The sequence below is a fragment of the Amblyomma maculatum genome, chromosome 1 (genome assembly GCF_055883805.1).
Source record: "Amblyomma maculatum isolate TAMU_Amacu chromosome 1, ASM5588380v1, whole genome shotgun sequence".
Lineage (NCBI taxonomy): Eukaryota > Metazoa > Arthropoda > Arachnida > Ixodida > Ixodidae > Amblyomma > Amblyomma maculatum.
This window is the reverse complement of record NC_139344.1, coordinates 79,482,240-79,506,697: the sequence shown is the minus strand read 5'-3', so window position 1 is coordinate 79,506,697 and position 24,458 is coordinate 79,482,240. Positions and strand designations below refer to the sequence as shown.

Below are 24,458 nucleotides of genomic sequence, written 5' to 3'. Positions count from 1 at the left end.
AGTCACGTACAAAAACGTCTGCATTAATACTAAGCACATGCGAAGCTATAGAATTCTCTAATCGTAGCGCGGCACAGGAAAACAGTAGCTGACCTCTCGGGCCAGGCTGTCCCGGGTATCCACTGTCTCCTTTTTCTCCTTGCGGTCCTGGATATCCATCACGGCCAGGTATGCCGGCATCACCCTTGGGGCCTTGCAGTCCGTCAAGACCTGGTCGTCCTGTATCTCCCGGCGGCCCAGCGGGTCCGCGCACCGGATCCACAAGGCTACCGGGACCTGCATCAACGGCCGAGTCGTAGCACTATTCAGATGCATCGGTGCCTGTCTAACAAACACGTAAACAAGCTTCTGAAAGTCGGCTTAAGCACTTATGCAATTGATGACAGAAGTGGATTAGTCGTTGTGAGTGAGTCTCTAAATGATGACGTTTCCGCATATGACGTTGCAGTAGCACACCAGATGAAGTAAATCTTTCGTTTCTATGAACGCAACATGAGTACAAGCTACCTTCATATATTACTCAATCGCGTTGTGTACTATCAAGATACGACTTCGTTGTAAAATATGACTTCATGTCATAAACGAAAAAAAAAAGTATTGTCCTCGGAAAATGTTAAAAACCACGCGTAACATTCCAACTCGCCAATATCTGGAGACAGATGAATAAGCAGAGGAGCATACCTGGCGGACCGCGCAATCCCTTCTCGCCCTTGCCGCCGTCGAAGCCGCGCGGTCCCTTAGGGCCTCTCTCGCCTTGTTCACCCTTGCGACCATATCCGGTGTCTCCCTTTTGTCCAACGGGACCCGGCCGACCTTCGGGCCCAGGTTGACCAGGAATTCCAGGAACACCAGCCAGACCCTGCAGTGCACACATTGCCCTAAAGTTCGGCTTCAGCACTGCAGGTTCTTCGCTGCCATAGCATTCACTTTCAGCAATATGCTTCTCTTCTAACATCCCCCCTCATATATGCACTATTCTATTAGACTCAACGCGCATAAATACCGACGTGCATGCGAAGCACAACTTAATTCTTTTTTTTTTTTTACTGTTATAGCTGTTAATTTTCGTGGGTGTTAACGGCTTGTCCGTAGGACATCGTAGCACAAATTTTTTTCTTGATGCTCCCCCCCCCCAAAAAAAAAAAAAAATATCGCCATCCACTTAGGTACGATACGACTCATAAGGTACAGGTGGGTCGGCCGAGGGGTTGTCGAAAATGTTTCGTCGCCGCGCTACATTAGGGGCTTTACATGAGACCGACAAATTCGTGGTCGGGAACAACATTTATTATGATCGGGAGGGCCTGTCAGGGCTGTCGCGCTATGTATACGCTAGGGGATCGAACTAGACGACCGTCGGGGCGGGTCCCCGCCAGCCCGACTGCAGCGGGTAGGTTGGCTCGACCCTACCGGCTGGGAGAGGAACATGTATACGCTGGCATGTCGGTCCGGCGCCTCCTCTCTTGCCTCCTCGCTGGTCGGGGACGGGACCGTGAGCTGTTCGTCTGAGCATTCCTCCTCTTCCTCCTATCCCGTCTGGGCCTTGTTCACTTGCTCGACGCGCGGTGTAGCAGCGATCTCTGCCCGACAGAATCGAGTTCATATAAACCTTGACGGGTCGGGTTGGCACAGGCCAACAACCGGCTCCTCCTACTCGACCTGCTTGCGTCGGGCTCATGTAACAAGGCTATTGTGAGTGGACGCATTTTTGGGGGAAAAAGAAAAAAAGCATGATGCAGCTATTGTTGTAACTTCAGTCCGGGGGGGGGGGGGGTAAAATAATGGGAGTTTTTTTTTTTTTAAGCGAAAAGCTTGAAGGTGAGCTTTGCGTATGCCGTATGCCGCGACCGAATGACGTCACAGCCAAGGCCAGCTGCGCAGCCGTCTCGCCAAGCTCTGCCGGCGTTGCGCAGCAACGCTTAAGAGGTGTGCGACTCCTCCTCATTAAAATGAAAATTAGTCTCCATTCGGGAATCGGCCCTCCATCCCTTGGTTCCCCAGCCGAGCGCTTTACCGCTGTGTCACACCCCGGGTCGTGAAACGCTTCTTTTTTACTTTATTGCTTGGGAAAACTTCCTCTTCATAATGCTCTTCATAATTCCGCTTTTCTACAGTGAGGATGATAGCGGGATTCCGCGAGTGACAGATGCTGCGATTGGCGCGCAGTTAGAAAGTACCAAAGACTAAAATTGTAAAGTCACTCAATTAGGGTGACGTCAAGAATGTGACGTCACTCATCTGCCATCAGCTATGAGGACCAAGCGGGAACGAGTGCGCTCCAACGCCGCCGGGCGGCGCTTCTTGTCTTCCGCAAGTGACAGATGCTGCGCCTTTCCTTTCCTGTAAACAAATTATAGAACGCCGGTGAACTTAGACGCGTTCGACATGAAAGCCAAGGAGAGTTTAGCTGCTGGCGTACGGCGCAGAAGACTGAAGAAATTAACTTCTTCTGATCCCGAGGTAGTCACTGCTTTTCGCTACGTATATCCAGGCGTAGCCGAGCTAAGTCATCTTTAATTTTTTCTTGTAAAACAGTTATCTGTTCACTTTCCCTAAGGCAACAGCTGAGTTTGTGCTGACGCACCTTCTCTCCCTTCAGTCCACGAAGTCCGTCCGGACCAGGAAATCCGGGAGGCCCATCTCGGCCATCGAAGCCGGGGGGCCCTGGTAGTCCTTGCACACCTTTTTCTCCTTTCTGGCCTGAATGTCAAACAGAATGAACGAGGGAACTGTTTGTGGAGCAAGCAGAGAAGCGCTTCAGCAGAAAATGTGTACAATTTTATGTTTTCATTAATGCGCACCAAGAATGAAGTAAAATACATGTTAAAAAATGGCGGCAAATAAGACGTGTTCAAACATTAACCCAACAATGAAAAAGTTAGGTTAAGATTCACAGTAGCCTCAACGAAATTGTAAGGCAGGTTTCAAATCACGGAAGTAAGGCGGCTTGTTTATGATATTGTAACATTTAGCTCCTTTTCGAATCTTAAGGCAACCTCAATATATCGGACTCCAAGGCGCATATGCGAAGAACCGCTTTGTTTCGGTCAGTGGGAGGCCATCGAGCGAGCATGCTAAGGAGAAACGTAAAAAAAGTAAATGGCTAGTTAGGACAAAAATGACCGTTGTCATATAATTATGCTGCTTTGCGCTGACCCCGGTAACACATCACCGGTACTGAGCATAGTTTTAAATTTCAAGTAGCCTAATATATTATCACGGTCGTAGGCTTGGACACTTAGAAGAGGTCGAAGAGTGGGTGGGGGTAGACGGCGACGAAGTGTATGTATATATATATATATATATATATATATATATATATATATATATATATATATATATATATATATATATACCGAAGTGTACGCTTCATTTAAAGAAACATTTTATTGGACTCGACGTTTCGACCGGAAGCTGGCCTTCATTCGCACTCCTGATGAAGGCCAGCTTCTGGTCGAAACGTCGAGTCCAATAAAATGCTTCTTTAAATGAAGCGTACACTTCGCTCTATAATTTTTTAAGCCGCCAAGTACGTTAAATGTTCTCGCATCCTATATAAATGAAGGAAAGAAGCCAACAGTCGGCGAGGCCAAGGAAAGCATTGGGGATTGTACTTTGTCTTTTTTTTTTAATGTTTACTTCGATAATTACATAAATTAGTAATGTAATCTGTTTAGGGGAAAGAATTAAACACAAAGTAGAAGGAAAAACAACGTGCCGATGGTGGGAACAGAACCAACGACCTCCGAATATCGCGTCCGGTGCTCTTCCAACTGAGCTACATCGGTCGCTCTCCTACCTGCTACTTTCTTGAGTATTAATGTTGTCTGTACACGAACCATGAGAGTGTTCACCAGCGCCACCCTCAACCATAGCGGTGGACGTTGGCTTTTGGCTTCTTTCCTTCATGTATTATAACGAGCACCCTCATTTCTCCTTCACACACACACACACACACACGCATACACACACACACACACACACACACACACACACACACACACACACACACACACACACACACACACACACACACACACACACACACACACACACACGCACGCGCACACACACACACACACACACACACACGCACGCACACACACACACACGCACACACATGTATGTTATATTTCTTCCCGTACAATATCAACCAACATTTGGCAGGCTACCTATTCATGTTTTAAAATGATGTGTGGCAGAAGGAAAAAGTGGAGGCCGCTGACGCGGATTGGAATGTGGACGATTTTTGACAGTGATGAAAAGGGAATACACACCGACTCCTGGCGGGACGACGGCTATATCGAAGATTGCTGGTTCACCCTTCTCTCCACGCTCTCCGTCGCGGCCCGGTCTTCCAGGAATGCCCTAGAAAGGAAAATGCGTTCTTTGGAAGGCGAAGCCTCTAGCCTTTGAGTGAGGCATGCAAGACCAGAAATTCGCCGGCAACGTTAATAATGAAATTTTACGCCTATATAAAACAATGTGAGCTTGAAACTAATCCCCAAAAGTACCCACCACTGACTAAAGCCTGTCGTCAGATTATGGTAGAAATGAAAAGATCTTGCTTCATGTTGTAAGGAATGCGAACTCTAGTATCCAGGAAGCGAGAATTTAGAATTCTAATTTGGCATTAAAAATCGTGTAAAAATGCTTAAGCGCCATTTTTCGGCGAAATTCTGACAGTATTCGTGCATGTCATCACGTAACCGCAGCTCGGTCAAATATCATCGATTTGTTTCAAGTGCGCAGTGCTTTTTTTTTTCTTTTTTTTTTGCGCGAGTGTTCGTCATTTTTTTTTTTACTATAGTTTAGCTTTCTCCAGGGCGCCATTCGACATGAAACTAAGTTCCCTTTGCTGTACCAGCCCCCTATGCTTTGAAGGACTTTGCATCAGCGATGGTCCCCTTCGAGATTTTGTCACGAGGTGACACCAGTGACTTTTGCACTTCTTGGACAAAGCGGTAGTCACGGTTCACTAAAACGCTCGTCAACAAGGCATACAGCACTGTGCCGGAAAAGCTTTGTTTGTGGATACTGAAAAGGATGCTACGCTACACGAAACATGTTTTATTACTGTGTGGCGGGTGAGATTTGTATCAGTTTTCGATACATCACGTTTACCACCATGCGGTCGCTATTACGCCCAATGATCGTCGTTTCCAATATCAGATACGCAGAAAGGGACGGCTGGGTTCACTGATAAAAAAAATTTGGATAAAAGCCTTCTTCAGATTTTCTAGCAAAACCGTTGCGGAATCGAGTACCTTAGAGAGCAAGCTTTACGTTGCACCGAAAAAAATTGCACGCTCAAAATTGAGTGGTCGGGCCTCTTACACAAGGATGTTCTTCGAAGCTAGATTAGTACACTCATATATAAGGGGGGGGACAAGAGGATAGGGAACAAAGAATTAAGAAAGAGTAAATAGATTACGAGCAATTATTTGTAGCTAAGAACGTGCTATTAATTATAATTAATTCATTTAATATTCGAAAGAAAACTACTGAAAGCAACTGGTTCCCCGAAAAGAACAGACAATGCAAATAACCCGCGGGAGACAAGAATGCACCAAGATGTAGCCTGTCGAGCATCTTGTATTTCCATGGCCGGACTCGAGCGGCCGTGGTATTTCTGAGCCGCCACGCTACATATAGTCTGCAGTTTTCTCCTGACGGGGATGAAACCATGTTATAGATGTTTCCGCACCTCAGCTCCAGGAGGTCCAGGAGGTCCGGGCAAGCCGTCGTCTCCACGTTCTCCGGGTGCTCCCGGTGGTCCCTCAAGTCCCCTCTGGCCGGCTTGGCCCGGTGCGCCGTCCCGTCCGCGTTCTCCTTTCTCACCCTTGGTGCCCGGTACACAGGACAAGCAGCTGCCGCCCTTGTCACCTGCACCCCCGCCAAAATGTGTACTTTAGCCTGCCTCTGGTGTACGCTTCATGTTTCCTCTCACTCAACTCGAAGCCAACTGCACTGGGGGCAGCAACTTACACTTTACCATGTGGTTTTTGAATAGTCGACTTGAGCACAACATTGTCGTGATTTGTTCGTAGAAATAAATGGCAGCGTTGACGACACCATAATACCAGACCACCGCAATGCAAAATTTGGCTTCAGAGCGTTATTATAGGGCAAATCAGTGCTCCGCAACAGCGCTGTGCACTTGCCTTTGGCCCCGGGTGATCCGGGTGTGCCAGGTGTTCCGGGGAATCCGTCAAAGCCTTTATCTCCCTTCGGTCCCATGGGACCCGGTCGACCGGGAATGCCATCTCGAGAGTCACCAGGGGCACCTGGCGAGAGCAAGAAAAACCTCGATTTTACGCAACTAGATGTCACACTAAGCGCTCTTATCAGTTATATTGCACCGGTAAAATAGCACTTATTCTTTCCTGCCGATTAAAAGGGCACTTGCGCTTAGCATCTGCAAACAAAGAGGCTGCCTTTTCACGTCTTCCGGAGTGAAACAAAGGCAGCAAAGCAAAAGCGCACATGAGGTCTTCTGTGCGTTTTTCCTTCTTATTTCGCCTTGCTTATTTACCAGCGCTCGGAGGTAAAAGCAACGAAACATTCTGGAGGATCTGGAGGTCTCCTTACTTTCTTCGATAGTCCAATCTCCAGGATGGGCTTAAATAAAATTGAAGCGTCGCCATTACCCTTACGACAGCCTCATGGTAGCACTAAACAATGTATATTGCTGATAAGAGTTCGATATAGCCTTCCATGGCTGTCATTTTTTAAATACTTCCACACAAGTCAAGTAGTCCTTTTACATGCCACTGTCAAACTAGGATCAAATACTGGCTTTGTTGCTGATAGGGCTCCGTTAAGAACCTTTCTTAACAACTCCAGCAGACATAGTATGAAACCGCCTGTAGTCGTATTGGTGCACAGATTCCGAGCATTTTTCAGTTTCAAAAAGCGTGCACAAAAATTGAAAACGTTCTTCTGAGCGTAGGAGGACCTGTGGACATTATAACCGGCGTTTTAGTTGCACTGTAATGCCAGTTAGACTTTTGCGATGTTCTCTAAGAGCGAAAACTATCCTCTATTAAGTGCCGGAACCGAATAGCGGTTTCCCCTAATTGACTTCGTTGTATAAAGCCTTCTTGCGAGGTTTCGTGTACACAAGGCTTTCCATGTTTTAGCTCATTCTTGCTTGCCTCTCCCTCACTTATTCGTTGGTTCCGCACGAACAATTTAGCGTCGTAGTTCCACCGAATATCCCGCGGGCAATTTTAGAATCCATATCCTGCCCTCGACATGAGAGCCCTAAATCATCTGTACGCAGGGCAGAAAACTTCAGAATTGAACTCTCTGCGGCACAGCTTACTAGGAGGAACTCAGGAGCCCACAGTGAACCCTCCCCCCCATAGACGAAACCACCTTGGGCCTCTTGCGACCAAAAAAATAAAATCCCGGCTGCGTGCCGAGCTGTAACCAGGCTCTTTCCGAAAAAGAAAACAAAAGATTGTGTGGCTGAGAACAATGCATGCTGTAATGATAATTGGGCAGTTATTGGTGGCAAACTTTAAGAGCGCGGCCGAAGACGGGGAAGCATCCATGCAGTTCATTTCTTCTTTTTTTCTTTTCTTCTTTTTTGCGTCCTCTTCTTGCATCGCTCTCTTCTCTTTACCGAGGGCAGCGTTCAGAAACGACCGAAGCAGCCAGCGTCTCTTCGTGACAGCTTCTGCGTTTCGATTTGGACATCGTACTACCACTCTTCTTCAGAGCCCACTAAAATAATTCACGATGGCCTCTTACTAAAAAGAAACAAGCAGAAAAAACAACAACACGCAATTGTTTCACACTTCATTAGTGCGCGTGACGAAGTGGTAGAGTGACCTAAAGACTGGATACCTCGCTCTCCCTTTGGTCCCATTTCTCCTTTGGCGCCAGGAATTCCGTCGAGGCCGTTACTGCCGTCCATGCCTTTGATACCGGGATAGGAGATGCCGGGCACACCCTTTGGTCCAGGTTCACCCTTGGGGCCTGAGGCGCCTGGGAAGCCAGGCGGGCCTTCGAGACCAGGCAGACCCGGAAGTCCATTGTCGCCCTTGTCACCCTTGGGACCCGGTGGACCTTCGCGGCCTGGGATACCAGGCTGGCCGGGACCTCCGGGACTGCCAGGCAGACCGCGTGGGCCGAGATCACCTGCGCACCGCCACACGATATAACCATTCAGTGAGCCATTCTCTGCCTGAACGTTTAAAACCAACAAAATGCCTGCTCCCTGCACTAAGCTGCAAGTGCGACCAGAAACTATCCCTTCACAACCAGCCACCTTCAAGATAGAAAAGCGATGTTTATAAGCTGCAAAATTCATTTCCAGTTTCAAACAAGTCGAGCGAAAGGAGCCAGAGACGTCTCAAATATATGCGGCCAATACCACTTACTATTCCTATGGCCGCTTTAACAGGATATATATATATAGAAAGAGAGAGAGAGAGATGAAAAGAGTGTGCCCAAGTACACAAACAAATTGCGTCATCAGGATGGAAAAGACGGTCAGGTGAAACAGTGAATAATGCAAGTGAAAGGTGTTTTTTCACTGCAGCGTGATGCACAGGCATGCTTTATATGGAACAGCAGTGTAATTGCATTGCTGCAGTAGCAACATAGTGAATTTCGGAAAACGAGCTTTGAAGGAAAGATGTGTTTTATGTACCGAGTCATTAAAATTGGAGATGGAGTACGGCACGTGAATGCTATACGAAGCCTGCGTCCTTTCACTGGCCAGACATTCGCGAAGCGACAAAGATCAAACACGTTGTCGCTCTTCCCTAGTGCTCACCTATGCAGCTAAAGAGAAAAACAAGCGAATCTCACCGGGGAATCCATCTTTTCCAGGCGGGCCAGGAGGTCCTGCATTACCCTTTGGACCAGGAGGACCAGCGGGGCCGGCCCTTCCTTGAGAACCCTGCGTGACAGAATTGTCTTTATAATGAGGCTGCAAGTGTCTATTTATGCCTTAAAGCGTGCTATCGAAGAAACGTTTCAGATTCTCTAATTGCTGCGAACAGCGCTATGATCTCATGTTAGAGGTTGTAGCTTTATTAGGAGAAATGTTTGCTATTAACCCCGAATGAGCTATTTTTTCACTTCAATTGTCATGAAATAAACGCCTTATTAATGTAGAAGCTTTTTTTTTTGTCCCTGGCCAATTCCCATTATCGCGACAATTCTGGCTAGACTTTCAGGTAGACATGCAACATTATGTCTGGGGTATACGACTCCGGAGTGTCTGGAGTATGTGAGCTTGTTCAGCCAAAGAAAGCATGACAGAGCGCATAGCCAGTACAGCGCTCTTGAAAGACGCGGACTTACTCCTGGAAGACCGGGTGGTCCTGGGAGACCACGAGGACCCGGCGGACCGGGAACACCAGGATCTCCACGCAGGCCACTCACACCTTTCAAGCCAGCCAAACCTTCGTCACCCCTGTCGCCCTGTGGAAGAAAGAAATAATTATTGGTGGCTAAATTGGTTCCCTATTCCTGTGTGACCATTCCAGCGAATCGGAAGTATTATGAAAGCAAGGTTCAGTCTGCCGAGCTAAGAACTGATATATGCACACCAGGTTAGCGATTTCGTTCCAAGGGCTTCTGTAGGTGTGTTAACGTGGTAAAATAAACCGCCAGAATGAATACTCCTAACACATACGTTCATTACATGGCAGAGTATAGAGAGAAGGCAAAAAGTAACGATATTCTTGGCAATACGAAGCAAAATGAACAAGGTTTGAGGGGGGTCTCAATCCGTTAGCCAACGGTTCTACAAGATAACTTTTCTTCGTCACATGTCCGTTATAAGTCATAATCGCTATATTTTTCATGATTCTTTATTTGCTATATTCGTTATAAGTCTGCCCCCGTTCATCTACACATTCCCCATCAATGCCCTGTCGTCACCTGGGTCCCTGACCACGACGGCCTTGATGGCAGCGTCAAGGCGGACACTCTAGCTCGAGAGTACACCCACATAATAAGCAGGGCCATCCTCTTCTGCCCAATACCTACTCTAATCCCATTCCCTACTGCACCTTATTCCTCCCTCTCCTCTGAGGTGTCCTGCCTCTTTTGACCTCTTCAGACCACAAACTGTGGCAGCGTTTCTTGGCACCTGCAAAATGGCTTGCTTGATGTTAATTCAAAAGCATGGAATACCTGCCTTAATGTAGTAAGTATGGTGCTTCCACTGCACTTGTTAATATCATAAGTGTACTACTTATTATTGGGGGTTAATGCGACAGAATGTCTCACCTTGAATCCTGATGGTCCAACTGGTCCTGGGTACCCGTCTTTGCCCTAGATATCCAGAACAAAAACAGGAGCATATTGAATACCGACGCAACGTGCAAGAAGAACTAAAAAAATGCGCATACGATTGCTTACCCTCGGGCCTGGATGTCCCGGCAAGCCCTTTTCTCCCTTCATCCCGATATCACCGTGCTTTCCCTGTTCAATGAGAAAGGTACATTACGATCGCGCACTCATATGATTAGCACAGAAATAAAATTGTTTTTCAAATACAGGCGTGTTTAAAGTGCGATCCAAAAACAATAATCCACAGTTGTTTTCGCAAGAGCAATACACGGTAGAATTATTATAAACTTACGCTTGCTCCCGGATTGCCTGGCTGCCCTGGATCTCCTTTCATGCCTGGCTCTCCCTAAAGACAAAGAATGGCGTAAATTTAATGAGCTTCGATGTGTTTATATTATTTTCCTACAATATATGTATGCAAACAACAACAAATTGAACAAACTGCAATGGGCGCCTCGTATCTCGCTTCGCCTCTAAAACAGTTATATCAGGCTAAAAGGCATAACTGGTTATACCTGAAGGAAATAGCTGAGAAAAATCTGTCATATCGCGTTTTCCAGACGAAATAAATACACTTCCTCAATGAAAGGATCTTGAGGTGTTCGTATATGTAGCAGAATGTCGCCTTTTCTTTAGATACCCGCGTGGCACTACAAGTTGAAAACCGAATGCAAAAACATCTAGGCTTGTGTTCTCTTTAATAAAAGATTGCGAAGTGTAGACAAATTTAAGCGCATGGCATACTTAGAACCTTTCAGAGGTGGAAGACTGGGCTGAGGTCTAAAAGAAAGAAGCGGAAAATGGAAAGAACGGAGGTAGGACAGTATGCAAGAATGGAACTTCGTAGTAGAACTTGCGTAAACGTCTTTTCTTTTTTTTTTCTACGCACTTTCATCATGTCATGAAAAATTCTTCATTACACGCATCACAGTGAACGATGATCACGATGATGCAATGTACCGCACTAATTATTTGCGAAAAATATTGAATAGAACAAGTAACATCTGAACAAAAAATAAATAAAAACAGGAAAAAGTTCGTCAATTGCTCTGGAGTCCTGAGAAAATATGATATACGACATAGGGAAAGAGCATTTGGATATCATGATAAATCCGTTCATTTTTACCAGCTGCTCAACAACTAGCTGGTTTGCGGTGCCATTTTCAGCTGACGCGTTTTCTGTCGATAGCAAGACACCGTTGCGAATAATTTAGGTGATCTGCGTGTACCTTGCTACCCTTTGGTCCTCTCTCTCCGGGAGGGCCAACAACACTTTCGGGAGGTCCGACATGCGGCTCGCTGCAGTTCCCTGGTGGTCCCCGCGGTCCTTGAGTGCCTTTTTCGCCCTAGAAGAAGGAAAAAAAATAAAATAAAAAAGAAATCCATTTGATGTGCTGAGGAATACGCCGATACCTCGGAGCGCAGTGCACTTGCTATTTAAAAAAAAATGATAAATACGCACCGGCTCGCCCTTACTTCCGGTGAAGCCTATGCCCATGTTTCCTTTGGGTCCAATCGGGCCTTCGTTTCCTCGAAAACCCTAGGTATTTTCAGGGAAGCAAGAAATAGAAAATGATAGTGTTGTAAATATTACTGAAATAGCCATTAGGTGGTAGGGCTTTTAAATCAATGCGTATCCTGCAATGCACAAGGTACACAAGGTACTAAAAGGGACTAGTAACGTACTAACCGGGGGTCCTTCAGGACCAACGTCGCCTTTTTGTCCAGGGCGACCATCAGCTCCAGGTGGTCCCTACAGGGTAGAAATTTATGCGCGTCAGCCAGCTCTCCGTTACTTAGAAAAAATAGTGAGCGGATGCCAGAGCGCAGAACTTGTTCGACTTACCGGAGGTCCAACTTGACCGTCGCGACCGGGCTCTCCCTGTGGGCAGAGGGACAAAAAATAATTTTTAGTGTCCATTAAGAGCAAGCAATCACTGTAAGAACAGTGCATGGTGGATTGTCTTACCCTTTAAATTTTCTCCTTTTAAAGCCGCAGGAAAAATCAAAACGACTTTGGTTTAGTGCACTCGCGTACCACAGTTTATTTCTTTTTCTTCGAAACTCCTTGCATGTGCATTCGCATTAAAAATGGCTGCGGTGGCCGTCGACATGCAGCAGTCAGAAGCAGTACGAAGAAGCGAGCAAGGGAGAATTGTTCTGTTGCTAAGAGCTGTGGCGCACCTTCTCTCCTTTGCTTCCCGGGGGTCCGTAGGCGGGCTCTCCCCTGGGTCCGGGAGGGCCAGGAGGACCAGGGTCACCAGGTGGTCCGAATGGTCCAAGCGGACCGACCGGTCCGGGGTCTCCCTGCGGTCGCAGCAATCGTCTTAGTACTTAAATAGGAATCTCTAACCGCACAGCAGTATCGAATAGACAGACACCAGAAAAAAACAAAACGAAAAAAAAAAACAACACATATTAGTTTATCATATAGCTTGGCCAAATCGGTGACCACAATTAATAGGGCACGAATATTTGGAGAAAAAAATTCTGATTGTCTATTTTTATGCACAAGAGGGCCTTATGTACGCTCCCTACTCGTTTTGTTCTTGGTAAAACTACGGCGATGTGGTCCCGACGATGAGAGAAACAAGGTAGTTTTTGGCTTCGGAAACGATAGCGGCTCATGACACCTATGGAGGCTTTCAATTCCTGTGCTAGCGCTTTGCCCTTGTGGGCGGAGCAACAGGGCCCCACAGTGTCTGAATATAAAAAGTACTGCACCGACGCCACGATGTTCACTGGAGGTCGACCGGAAAACTTCACACATGCGGCTTACCTTCGTTCCATTGCAGCCGTCAAGGCCGGGCGCTCCCCTAGATCCTGGAGATCCTGGTATACCCTATTGAAATGGGCGACAAATAACGAAAAAGCGGTCGCAGGCAGTTTCTATAGTTGCGAGAACGTAACATAGGCGGTCATTCTAACGAATCTTGTTACGAAAAAAAAAGTGTCTTCAACTTACCGGTATGCCGTTTACTCCGGGAAAACCAGGCATGCCCATTTTTCCCTAAGTAAGAAAATCAATAATATCTGTCAGTTGAATGATTCTGGTGAGACAAATACCAAACTATGATCATAACTTACGTCATGACACTAGAGGCGAATGTCCCTTGTTGCAAGTGACGTCAAATGTGTGCCAGTTTGATAGGGGTATAAAATGCGGTTCACGAATGATGAAATGAATCTAGTAACTGTCCCGTTCTGTTGAATTTAAAGCTGGCACAAGCACGCTTTAAGGTCTCGCACTTCATGCTGGTACTTAAAATTGGCTCAAGTTCCGTTAAATGGTTTATATAATTTAAGGCTTCCTATAACGTGAGGACAAAAGATGATTGCTCCTTTCGATTGTGGTTCACACTCACTAGTGTAACTATGCAATAAAGAACTGAATTCTTCACTAAGCCATGAAGGAGCAACTATACAGCTCAGCCCGGACTGCAGTGACGTCTACAAGACATGACCGCAAATTATGCCCTTCAAAAAACCCACCTCGACTAAAGTAGATGACTAGTGCTTTCATTATGTAGTTATTTCTAAGCATCACACAAAACATAGCGTTTCATCCTAAGGCAACTGGAGCGTCAATGCGCAGCAGCCCACGAACACGCGCACTCGGCTTTACGCCAGGCTCAAGACGCTGTACTTGCCCGTTCTCCTTTGGGACCCCGAGGTCCATCGCGGCCAGCTTCTCCCTTCTCTCCTTTGTCTCCGGGGAGGCCTTCAGGCCCAGGGTGGCCCTGGATACCGGTAGGACCCGGGGGACCGGGCTGACCAGCCGCGCCCTGCGTGGTAACCGAAGCATACACTTGCACTCGGTATTTGTCGTTAGCGCTCGGTGCGTTGCACAAAGCCATCGCAGGAAAGGCGTTCAGAGGAGCTATGAACAAAGCGCCAGGCGTGTCGCCGTCAGTGGCCGAAAAGAAAAACAACGCGTTGCTCGAGACTGGAGCCGTTAACGGAAAGTGCTATTATTCCGAATGCGTGAGTGCGGGGAAAATCTCACTGAAATCATGCTTGGAAAGCTTTCTCGGACTCGACCTCGTATTTACTAGACGTCGTCGTTTGTTATGTAGACCAGAAGAATGATATACTAGACGCTATTGTTTCTAGCGAATATGGCCGCATAAACAGGTAGTCCGTAACGAAGCTGCGTTTAACATTATTAGCGCCCTTCCATAGGGCTAAATTTGTTCAGGGGCTAGCTCGTGCATTGCTGTTGAAGTTTAAAAAGAATAATAAAGACGCGAATAGACACACACACACACACACACACACACACACACACACACACACACACACACACACACACACACACACACACACACACACACACACACACACACACACACACACACACACACACACACACACACACACACACACACACACACACACACACACACACACACACACACACACACACACACACACACACACACACACACCCACACCCACACCCACACCCACACACACACACACACACACACACACACACACACACACACACACACACACACACACACACACACACACACACACACACACACACACACACGCGTCTTCATTTACGGCCTTTTAAGTACAGACCCGCCTATCCCTCCCTTCTTTTTTTTCTCTCTAACTTCTTCCGTTCCATGCTATCGGTAATCCTTCCAGCTCTAATTCTATAGTTGCTCTCTCCCTTTCCCTCTCTCTCTCTCTTAGGTTTTTGTTGCTTTGTCTCGCGACGATCCCCAGTTAAAAATTCACTTGTTGTTGTAGGCTCGAAACAGGTGTTTCCCTGACAGCTGTTTTCTGTTACGGCACTGATCCGATGTAGTTTAGTTTCTTGCATTCCGTGATGCGTGATCGGGCATGGGGTAGCGTAGCGGCAGTGGACAGAACAGCAAGGACAAAAAGGAGCCTTGACTCGCACTGACCCGCAATCCTTTCTCTCCCACGCATCTGCAACCAGCGCATGCACCGGTGCAGTTCCTCTGTTGTTCAGGATAGTTGTTATAGCCTCGCCTGGTGCCGCTCTGGTCCCAGCCGTTGCCCCATCGGGTCTGGTTATACCGCGATGGGTCACGGTAGTACTCTCGGTACTCCGCCTGAAAACGAGAGTAGAGAAGATGCAGCGGTTACACACTATGGCACTGCATATCATAAATAGGCATGTAGATACAGGATGACGTGCTTGCGAACGATATTGGCGAGTACGCGATTAATTCAAGCCACTTTGTGGACTGTAAGCAAGATTTCAACTCAGCTATTGTAGCAACCACCGCTCATCTTTCCAAGACCATGCTCACTGCAAAGTGTTGCGAAGCGTACGCACTACGCGGGGAAACTTGAAGCAACCTCGCAACGGCTCGCAACCAGGACGAAGACATCTGACGGCCTATTGGTACCGTGTCAAGTCATGTGCGTGCTATACGGTTAAATAGAAAAGAAAAGCAAAACACTGCCCGAGTTTCATTTTGATCCCAGTATTTAAACCTCCAAGGCATCTACTGGCCACTGCTGTGACCCACCCGTCCCCCCTCTCTTCCGAGCTCCTCTAAGAAAACAGTTGACCAAAGAAAAAATAAAATTCTAGAGGGCGCTTAGGACTACTAAAGTGCGATGAGGCGAAAGTCATTATAGCGCTGTGGGTCGTAGCCCTCCACTACGGCACCTCTATCTCCCTCTCTTCTTTCACTCCCACTTTCCTCCCTTCCATTACGGCGTGGTACATGTGTCCGCGGAGAATTGTGACAGGTACTGCGCTTTTTCTATCTTGTAAATAAATTTGAAATGCCGCTGATGTCTGCTGTACTAACGCCTCCTCCACATCTGGGTCCGCTTCTGTTTGCTGTGTGCTGCGGCATTCGAAGAAGCGGCAAATGAAAGGCGCCGCACGGACGCCTGGATCGGACGCCCGGCGGGGTCAGCTTCGTCTATGTTTAAATCGCCTGGTGACGTCATGACCTGTCATGACGGTACATGGCGCGCCCCTTGTCGGACACAGCCAGCATTCCATTGAACGCATCAAAGTTCACCGGTGTTCTATAATTAGTTTACAGGAAATTAAAGCCGCAGTAGCTGTCCCTCGCGAAATTGCGCTATCATCTTCACGGTAGACAGGGGGAATTATGAAGAGCGTTTCACGGCCCGGGGCGTGGCTACATTGTCATCGGTCGTCGCTTCGTCACTTTGAGGCACTGATACTGCAGTTACAATCTCAGCGCTGGGCGTGACAAGGTGGTGTTTAGAAATATTAGTCAAATGAAACGACACCATTGTTCGCGGCCGGCAAATGGCCTGGAAATCTTGTAAATATTTTGTGCTGTATATTTTGTCATTATGTACATTTAGCAATAAAAAAAAATCCGGTGCGTGACTCAGTCGGTAAAACGCTCGGCTGGGGATCGAAGGGGTGGAGACAAGGTTTATTTTTTTTTTTTTTTAACTATCTCCGTCGAAAGCGTGCCACCTTCTGCAGACAGCTTCAGCTTACAGCTCCTTCTGACAACGCTCAGGCATTAAAGGTTTTCGCCTTAAAAGAAAACAACATTGCTAGCTTTAATCTACTTTAACGCACCCTTGCAGAGAAGAGGTGGTTCATTGAATTTACCCTTTCAGCTTACAGCTCCTTCTGACAACGCTCAGACATTAAAGGTTTTCGCCTTAAAAGAAAACAATATTGCTAGCTTTAATCTACTTTAACGCACCCTTGCAGAGAAGAGGTGGTTCATTGAATTTACCCTGTCCGAAATAATTTTCCGCAGTCGAATCTCGATGCGGCCGCAACCTGTTAAAAGCTATTTACCCTCGCCCCAACCCTCGCTTTCAACTCCCATCGAAGCTGCTGGTTCAGCTTCACCCTTTGATGAAAAAGGCGGAAGAGGGTCCGATCACTCAATGGTGGGTATTTTTTTAAGATCCTCCAGGCAAGGAAAAATAAAAAAGAGAGAAAGAAAAGGCAAAAATGACGACAAGAACAACGTTCGCCGGCGTAATAAAGGATTCGCCATCTATGTCGTGAAGCGAACGGCGCCGCCAGAAGAATACGTGGGCAGAGAATTTACGATGGGGGCGGCGGCGGCGGCTCTTGGGAAGATCGCGCCTCGTAATAGTATGCAGCGCTTCCAAGAGATCGCGCACCATCGCCCCATCACCTGCGCGACAGCCGTAAAAAATTCCGATGCGACGAGAGCACTAGACAGACAAAAAATGAACAGGGCCTCGCGTAGACTGCCTTTGGAGTCAGCGTGCATTCATCGTTGGCAAATGGAAGGCCCTGCGGGTCGGTCGTCACGGGCAATATTTTGCAATGTAAGAGGATGAATATTCAGAGGCAGAGCTGGGAATGCACTCAGTCGAATGCAGAAATGACGAATCGTCAGAATGCGTCCCCAGCGCGAGGGTCCGTACTGCCTTATCACATCGGACATGCAGGAAGATATTCCCTCTCGGAGAGGTAACGAAATGATCACGATTATTTCTCTTTCTTTAGAGCGCGACAATGAGATGAATAGAGGATGTAATTTCGGCATAATTCACAAACAAGACTAAGCACTCATGATCATCATCATCAGCCTGACTATGCCCACTGCAGGGCGAAGGCCTCTCTTCCATATTTCTCCAATTAATCCGGTTCTGTGCTAGCTGCATCCACTTGACCCCTGCGAACTTCTTAACCTCATCAGCCCACATAACTTTCTGCCTCCCCCTGCTAAGCACTGCTCAGAGTGATATTTACAGATTTCCCAATGCTACACGTTGGCAGATGGTAGACTCAAAGACGGTTTCAGCAGCCCCAAACAAAAAAGCAACTCTCTGCTACCATCGTTCAGGAGCGTCCAATGAAACTGGTGGCGTACAACAGGTACATTTTTGTTTGTTGTTTTTGAATAATAAAAAAAAAGAGGTGCAGAATATTTTTCTGTGTGAAATTTCTCGCCTTCACCCTCAACCCATAAAAAGAAAAATGTGCCCCTCACACGACATCACTTTAGTAATGATGTGAACGCACCCCTCATAGCTCATCTGTCTGTCGGCAGAGTAGAACCCCCTAATTAAATAGGGCTTACACAATGCAGGTAGATAACGGGCTAATGAACGAATGAAACGAAAACGAATGTTCATAGGCCACGTGGAGGGTGCTTTTGCAGAAAATAAAATCCGTGGCTTTGCGTCTCACTTGACTTGACCTTGGCTCTGTATGCTCCCATGTGCAACGTTATTTATGAGGGGCTATTTCAGTCGCTCTTTGTTTGTTTCTCAGACCCGCGTGTGCTTACGCAAAACCAATCAAAATGGGGCACTGTTGTTCCGGCCTTAACGTGTCTCGCTCCCTTCCTGCCAGCTACTGGTAAAGCTGCCTGCACAGCGGAGGATATTATGTCGCTTGGGAGGGATATGACCAGAAAATAGCAGCACCCCTGCTCAGGCAATGCCGAACGGCGGACGGATAGAGGAACGAACACCTCGCATACCAGCGAGCGCCCTTTTCTGCGAACCGAAGCCCAAATAAACTGGCAGACGCAGCAGGAAACAAGGGTTCCCATTCGGACCTAGCGGCGAAAGGGGAAAGGCGGGTAGGAAATTGCGTAAACATACGCCGGATGGAAACCAGTCGCCACCTCATGAAGAGACCGCAGTCATGCGGCCGGCCCAGAGGAGGATGAGCGGGGCACCCCTTTATAGGCCGCGCCGGCTTACGTCTGCGCGGCACATGTTTGAAACAATGCCCGTCCGGTTGGGACCACTGTTCTTCGCCAGGTCCTGGATCCCATTGTTTGCCTCATTGGCGAAGGAGAGACGCGACCGGCGCTTCCACGCGCTGATAGAATGCGCTCTAATAGGGGAGTATTCATTACGCATTGCCCTCTGACGGCTGCGATTGGCTTAGGGAGAGAACCGATCGTAGCCTTTAAAAGAGCAGTATCCCTCACACGAAAACCAGGACAGTCTCAGCGGGCCGGTCAAGGCCGCATATACAGCAACGCAAAGGTGAATATTGTAATCGATTGGTGAAAAAGTGACAGTGCATACGGATAATTTCCAAAAGTGCGTCGTGAGAAGGTTACGTGGCGGGAGCTGGCAATCTCTCCCTGTGTAATACTCAGTAGAAACGCGCTGCTCCGCATGTTTGTTCGTAAACAACGGAATTCAGAGGGGTACAGTCGCGGGGACTAACAAAGCGTGCGCCACTCTTGCGCATTCCTCAAAACGCTGCTGTCGTGGCTCGAGCAGAGCTGTATTTGGGCAAATTTTATTGGTTTCCGCTTAGTCGCAGTGACAGCCTCTACTTAAACCACATGTTAAGCCCATACGTACGCAATCGTGAGAATGTCACACCGCGCAGTGTTTGCATTAGTCACACGGAATGACCGCCGAATGTATTCACTGAGCTTGTCATTGCTGCAAGTCACTGTGATGAACGCAGCACGTAGCCAATATAGGAGGCGTTCACTATTATTACACGAAATATAGTCGCATTGTTTTCTATTGCGTGGGTATTTTACCATAAACCCTGACTGCTCATTGGAGGGTCAAATTCTAAAGTTAAAGCTCAGCTACTTTGGTTATCTGATGAGAAGAGAGGAGTCGCTGGAGAAAGATTTGATGTTGGGAAAGGTTCAGGGTCGCCGGAGAAGGGGTAGGCAGCGAACGCGATGGTTAGATGGCATCCTCGAGGCACTGCAGATGAAGTTATGTGATGTTAGGAAGATAGTGAGACCGGAAAGCGTGGCGTGACATGGTCCATAGGGTCACGAAGAGTCGGACACGACTGAACGACTGAACTGAACTGAACTGGGTATTTTACAGGGCACTGTCATCCTTTCGCTGACATCTAGGTCGATGGCATCCTTGCCAATTTGAGGCAGCAGTAGGACGGGTCTTGACACACGCTTGCCCTCTAAGCCAGGTTTGAGGTAGTAGGCGAGCAGCACTGCAAGCGCGGTCACGGTGGCTAGCATGCACACCCCACAGGATCACAATTTCCAAATTTATCGTGCCCTGCAGGTCCTGGACGAAGCCCTTATTGTTAAACTCCTTGGCGTACACCACGATGCGGCGCATTCTGGTCAGCCTGTTGACTCTTCTATTGATTTTGAGGGTTTTCTCGACCGCACAAGACAAAAGTGTGCGATGTCTTCGCGCCACATAAGTCGGCGCCGGTCATCGCCAGATTACTGGACGCCGCGACCTTATCGCTGACCGGTCTATTACTTTGGCGGTCGGCGATGATAATGCACCGAACGCCGAGGAAGCGAACATTGTTGGTGCTAGTCAGCCTCTGAGGGGGCATGTTATTATTGTCGTCATTCTCTTTCGGGGTGGCCCATACGCTCGGCAAGGGCTCCGCTAATAAAGGTGTAGCTATCCCTTTTTCCTCGTCCTCATGTGTACGCTAGCGCATTTATTTATTTTTTGCCACTAATTTATTCCAGACTCCGTTTTTTTTTTTTCTTTATTCCGGTTCGTTAAACTCGGTTGAATTTAGTATGTGCAATTGCGTGCAGTGCGCGTGAAGAAGTCTAACTACCTTTGTGGGGCAGATATTGAGTGTTTTCTCGACCGCACAAAACAATTGTTCTCGTTTTAGGCTGAGTCGTCTGCAATGGTGCGTTAAAAAGCGAATCCTAGCAGTCACATCAGGCAAAAAGACGCAGCTTGAGTCCACTGCGTGCAATAACGGTGTGCTTCTAGGGTCGCACTATAAAGAATAAGCCTTTGAATTCTGGTAGAGCGATTTTGGCGTGCAGACAAAGTGTAGGCAGTCGGCGAATAATCTCGACCTGTCGGTACAAAGCACCCTTGGAACATTGTTGACCAGCAAGCAATTATATGGAAATGAGGCGCTCTTTAAGACGCGCACAGGAAGGCAGCCAACATTGTTGACGGGCTAAGCCAAGTAGTGACATCCTTTGACTCGCTAAATTTTTGTCACGAGCCAAGTTCGAAACGATAGTTACGTCTCTGAATGAGGCCAAGCTCAAGGCTAGCTTTACGCAGTCTAAACCACGACTGGATTGAGGGTTTCGTCTTCACCGCAGATGTGACTCTATATATCCCGACCTCTGCTGAGTGCTGCTACCGTCGCCACGTGCTGTATGTGCGTCGCTCGATCGGCGGACTCTTCCGCGCCGTAGTAGTACGCGTCCTTAACTATCTTCCGTACGTGGGACGCAGGCGGCCATAACCGACGCGAGCGGAGACGCGCACATGTACAGAGCAGTCGTGTGCTCGGTTTGGTCTGGCGAGCCTAACTGGCGTAGCACAAGGAAGCCCCGTCGACGCCCACCGTGTGGGAGTCTGTTTAAGGTCGCCGTATCGCCCACGCGACCTCCGGGGCCTCGATCAGGCCGCCAGACACAGCAGCCACCGCCGCCACTATTCAAATTCCGCTGCGGCGCGAGGGAGACGCGCGGTGGCGTTGCGTCACACCAGCGCGCGCGGCCGTTTTGGCACTCGCGGTGTGGTTGTCGCCGTCACCTGCGCCGCGAGGTTTTGCGTCTTTTTTGAGGATCTTTGGCGTCCAGACGCGTCGTGTGACCGGGGCCGCGCGGCGGAGGAGCCGTACATGGCGCGGCTTCCGCCTTGTCACCGGCGCTGTCGACGAGACCTTTGTTTGTGGGGCGTAATAAAGACGCTCCCCTGCAAGGCCCCGATGTTTTCGCGGTGGTTTATAGCACCGGTTCCGCCACTGCACCTGCAAAGTCGCTCCAAAACCACCCGCGGGCTGCTTGCGCGCTGCGCCTCTGATACAGCGCTAGAGAGAGGAGGGCGTGAACAGCGGTTCATCTATGGGCCGATCACTCTGCGTCTAAGAAAGGTAGATGCCGCTTTCTTGAGGTTGAAACTTCTAGCGCCGTCCTTCGTGTACGCGAAAGAGCATGCTTCGTGGTGGCATGCCCGACGCTGATTACCTTGCTTCCTGCGGTTTTTTTTTTTTTTTTCGTTTTTTTTTTTTTTTGAAGGATATAAGTAGGCGAGGCTGGATTAAATTTTCAAGAATCACAAAGATAAGGAGATGGTTAAAAGTTACCGCTTTACTGACACTTGCGTGCGCGTACGTTCGAGACTATGTAATGTAACAACTATCTGTCAAATGATGTTTAAAAAAAAAAGGGGGGGGGGGTGGAATGGTCCGAACACTGTTGCAGTAGCTAATTCGAAACGTCATTAGCCCTTGTGCCCTTTCAAGCAGGTAAAAGCTCAGAATACAGGCATAGAAGACAATAACATAGCAATGTGCTTAAAGGAAGGATTGAACCATGAAGACAAGATTTTCATCCCATAAATGCGGCAATGACAGCGTGAGCAGAACATGAGTAAACTTATATTAGACTCTGCTCTTCAAGCGACAATATACTTGAAACATATTCGCGATAAAGGTTCTTTTATTCCATAATTATTGCTCTAATTCCAGAAGCTGATTAAAAACGAAAATCTTCACAGAAAGGAAATGCTATTAAGGGCAATTTTCACAGCTTGAAAAAGAGAATACCAAAAGAAACAAGCGACCGAACAAAAAAACAAGCTATAGACACCTCAACCTCTCGTGAGGAGGGAAAAATACAAAATGCTTCAATAGCTCTACCGCACGCGCCCTCCACCTCCGCGCCATCTCTATAAATGCATTCGCTTGTGTGCTTACCTGAATTACATTCTCACTGTCAAGCTCGATCTACAAAGTTGTTGATCGTCTCGAAAACCGTCTCGCGACGTTGTTTTCATCAATTTATGATTTACATAGCTTTAATAATTGTACTTTACTTATGCCAATCATCACGCGCTAAGCCGCTGAGATTAGCTCTACCAAATTTCGCTTCGACGCTTCCACACAAGATGCCAAGATAATACGGCGGAAAAGATAATAAGTAGATATAACAGCGTATAGCGATCGTCATATTGGACAGGTGCGCTCCTCGGTTAGCTCATTTTTTCTACTGAAAATGGCGGGCAGCCGGGAAACGACGAGTTCGGACCTTGGAGACCTTATTGAACGTGCGTAAGCACCGTTTCTTGGCCTCGTCAGCTGTGCACACGAGGATTCCTCAGTGCCGAAGAAAAAGCAGGAAGAGAGAAAGAGGGGGAGATATTTGTCAGCCTGATAGCAGAGAACCTGCACTAGCAGCAGAGAGCCTGCACTCACAGAAAGCCTGATGCTAGCAGAGAACCTGCACTCACAGAAAGCGCAAGAAACCTTGCATGTCTGCCTTCTTGCTTTCCGAAAATATCTAGTACTTGCTCTCAAGATACATTCACCGCCCAACGTAGACAAATTTCTAAGAAGAAGAGTGTAAAGCATGCAGACGATCAATAGCGACCTCCGTCAACAAAGTGGCGGAAAGTAAATTAAATAGCTGCACGTGGAAGTTCTGTTCCGAAATTGCGTTACCCCTCGTACGAGCGATCAACAAGGACAGGGATACTGGTTCGAAGCAGCCGCCGTTCTTCCGTTTCTTTGAGCAGCAGTTTAAGAGGTTATTTTGTCCCGATTTGTGAACAAGCTCATCAAGCCCTCATTTCGCGCAAAGATGCTCATGCAGACAACAAAAAAGCTGCCGTGAAGCAGCGGACACTGTTCCTCGCTCTAGAAGTGCTGTTCACTGATTTGCGAATCCTCAATCAGTTTGGAACTGTCAAGAGCCGTTTATGCATTTCCACTCGAAATACGAAAATAATCAATGTATTGAATCGAACCAATTAATTCGCCATGGCTGGACTGCAAACGGTGCCGAAGACAGTCACCACACAACACTAGCGTTGTGGTGGATTACTTTTCAGCGCTCTTGTGCGGTCACTGTCTCGGTCTGCTGCATCGTCTTCTGCTTAGCCGTCACGAAATTGAACATGCTCTTTCTCCTCATATGGCAAATGTTGCCGCGAATATATATATATATATATATATATATATATATATATATATATATATATATATATATATATATATATATATATATATATATATATATATATATATATATACACAATTTTTCGTTAGGGTTTCATTGCTGCAGCTAGAAAATCTCACTGCCAACTTTCGTTGTTCAACATTTGGCTGCGTTCTTTTGGCAAAATGGCTTACTCGGCGTAGCTCATTCCCGCTAGACAACAGCCATGGTAAATGCGAAGCGAAAAAATAAAGTGCCGCATGTCAA

The 24,458-nt window shown here is 47.5% G+C and overlaps 1 protein-coding gene across 1 annotated transcript in view; it reads right to left on the bottom strand.

Moving 5' to 3' along the window:
• The window catches only part of Col4a1 (Collagen type IV alpha 1), a 53,332-nt gene that overhangs the window by 14,322 nt on the left and 14,552 nt on the right, over positions 1-24,458 (bottom strand). The window contains exons 3-23 of the mRNA XM_084588415.1: positions 15,240-15,410; positions 13,968-14,102; positions 13,283-13,327; positions 13,097-13,159; positions 12,502-12,624; positions 12,164-12,199; positions 12,008-12,070; positions 11,780-11,857; positions 11,547-11,663; positions 10,610-10,663; positions 10,387-10,449; positions 10,255-10,299; positions 9,322-9,441; positions 8,824-8,914; positions 7,855-8,148; positions 6,165-6,287; positions 5,708-5,886; positions 4,278-4,368; positions 2,585-2,700; positions 682-859; positions 94-276 (exon numbers count right to left, since the gene is read on the bottom strand). Coding sequence (XP_084444541.1) covers positions 94-276; positions 682-859; positions 2,585-2,700; positions 4,278-4,368; positions 5,708-5,886; positions 6,165-6,287; positions 7,855-8,148; positions 8,824-8,914; positions 9,322-9,441; positions 10,255-10,299; positions 10,387-10,449; positions 10,610-10,663; positions 11,547-11,663; positions 11,780-11,857; positions 12,008-12,070; positions 12,164-12,199; positions 12,502-12,624; positions 13,097-13,159; positions 13,283-13,327; positions 13,968-14,102; positions 15,240-15,410 — 2,368 coding nt within the window. The remainder of the gene's footprint in view (positions 1-93; positions 277-681; positions 860-2,584; positions 2,701-4,277; positions 4,369-5,707; positions 5,887-6,164; positions 6,288-7,854; positions 8,149-8,823; positions 8,915-9,321; positions 9,442-10,254; positions 10,300-10,386; positions 10,450-10,609; positions 10,664-11,546; positions 11,664-11,779; positions 11,858-12,007; positions 12,071-12,163; positions 12,200-12,501; positions 12,625-13,096; positions 13,160-13,282; positions 13,328-13,967; positions 14,103-15,239; positions 15,411-24,458) is intronic.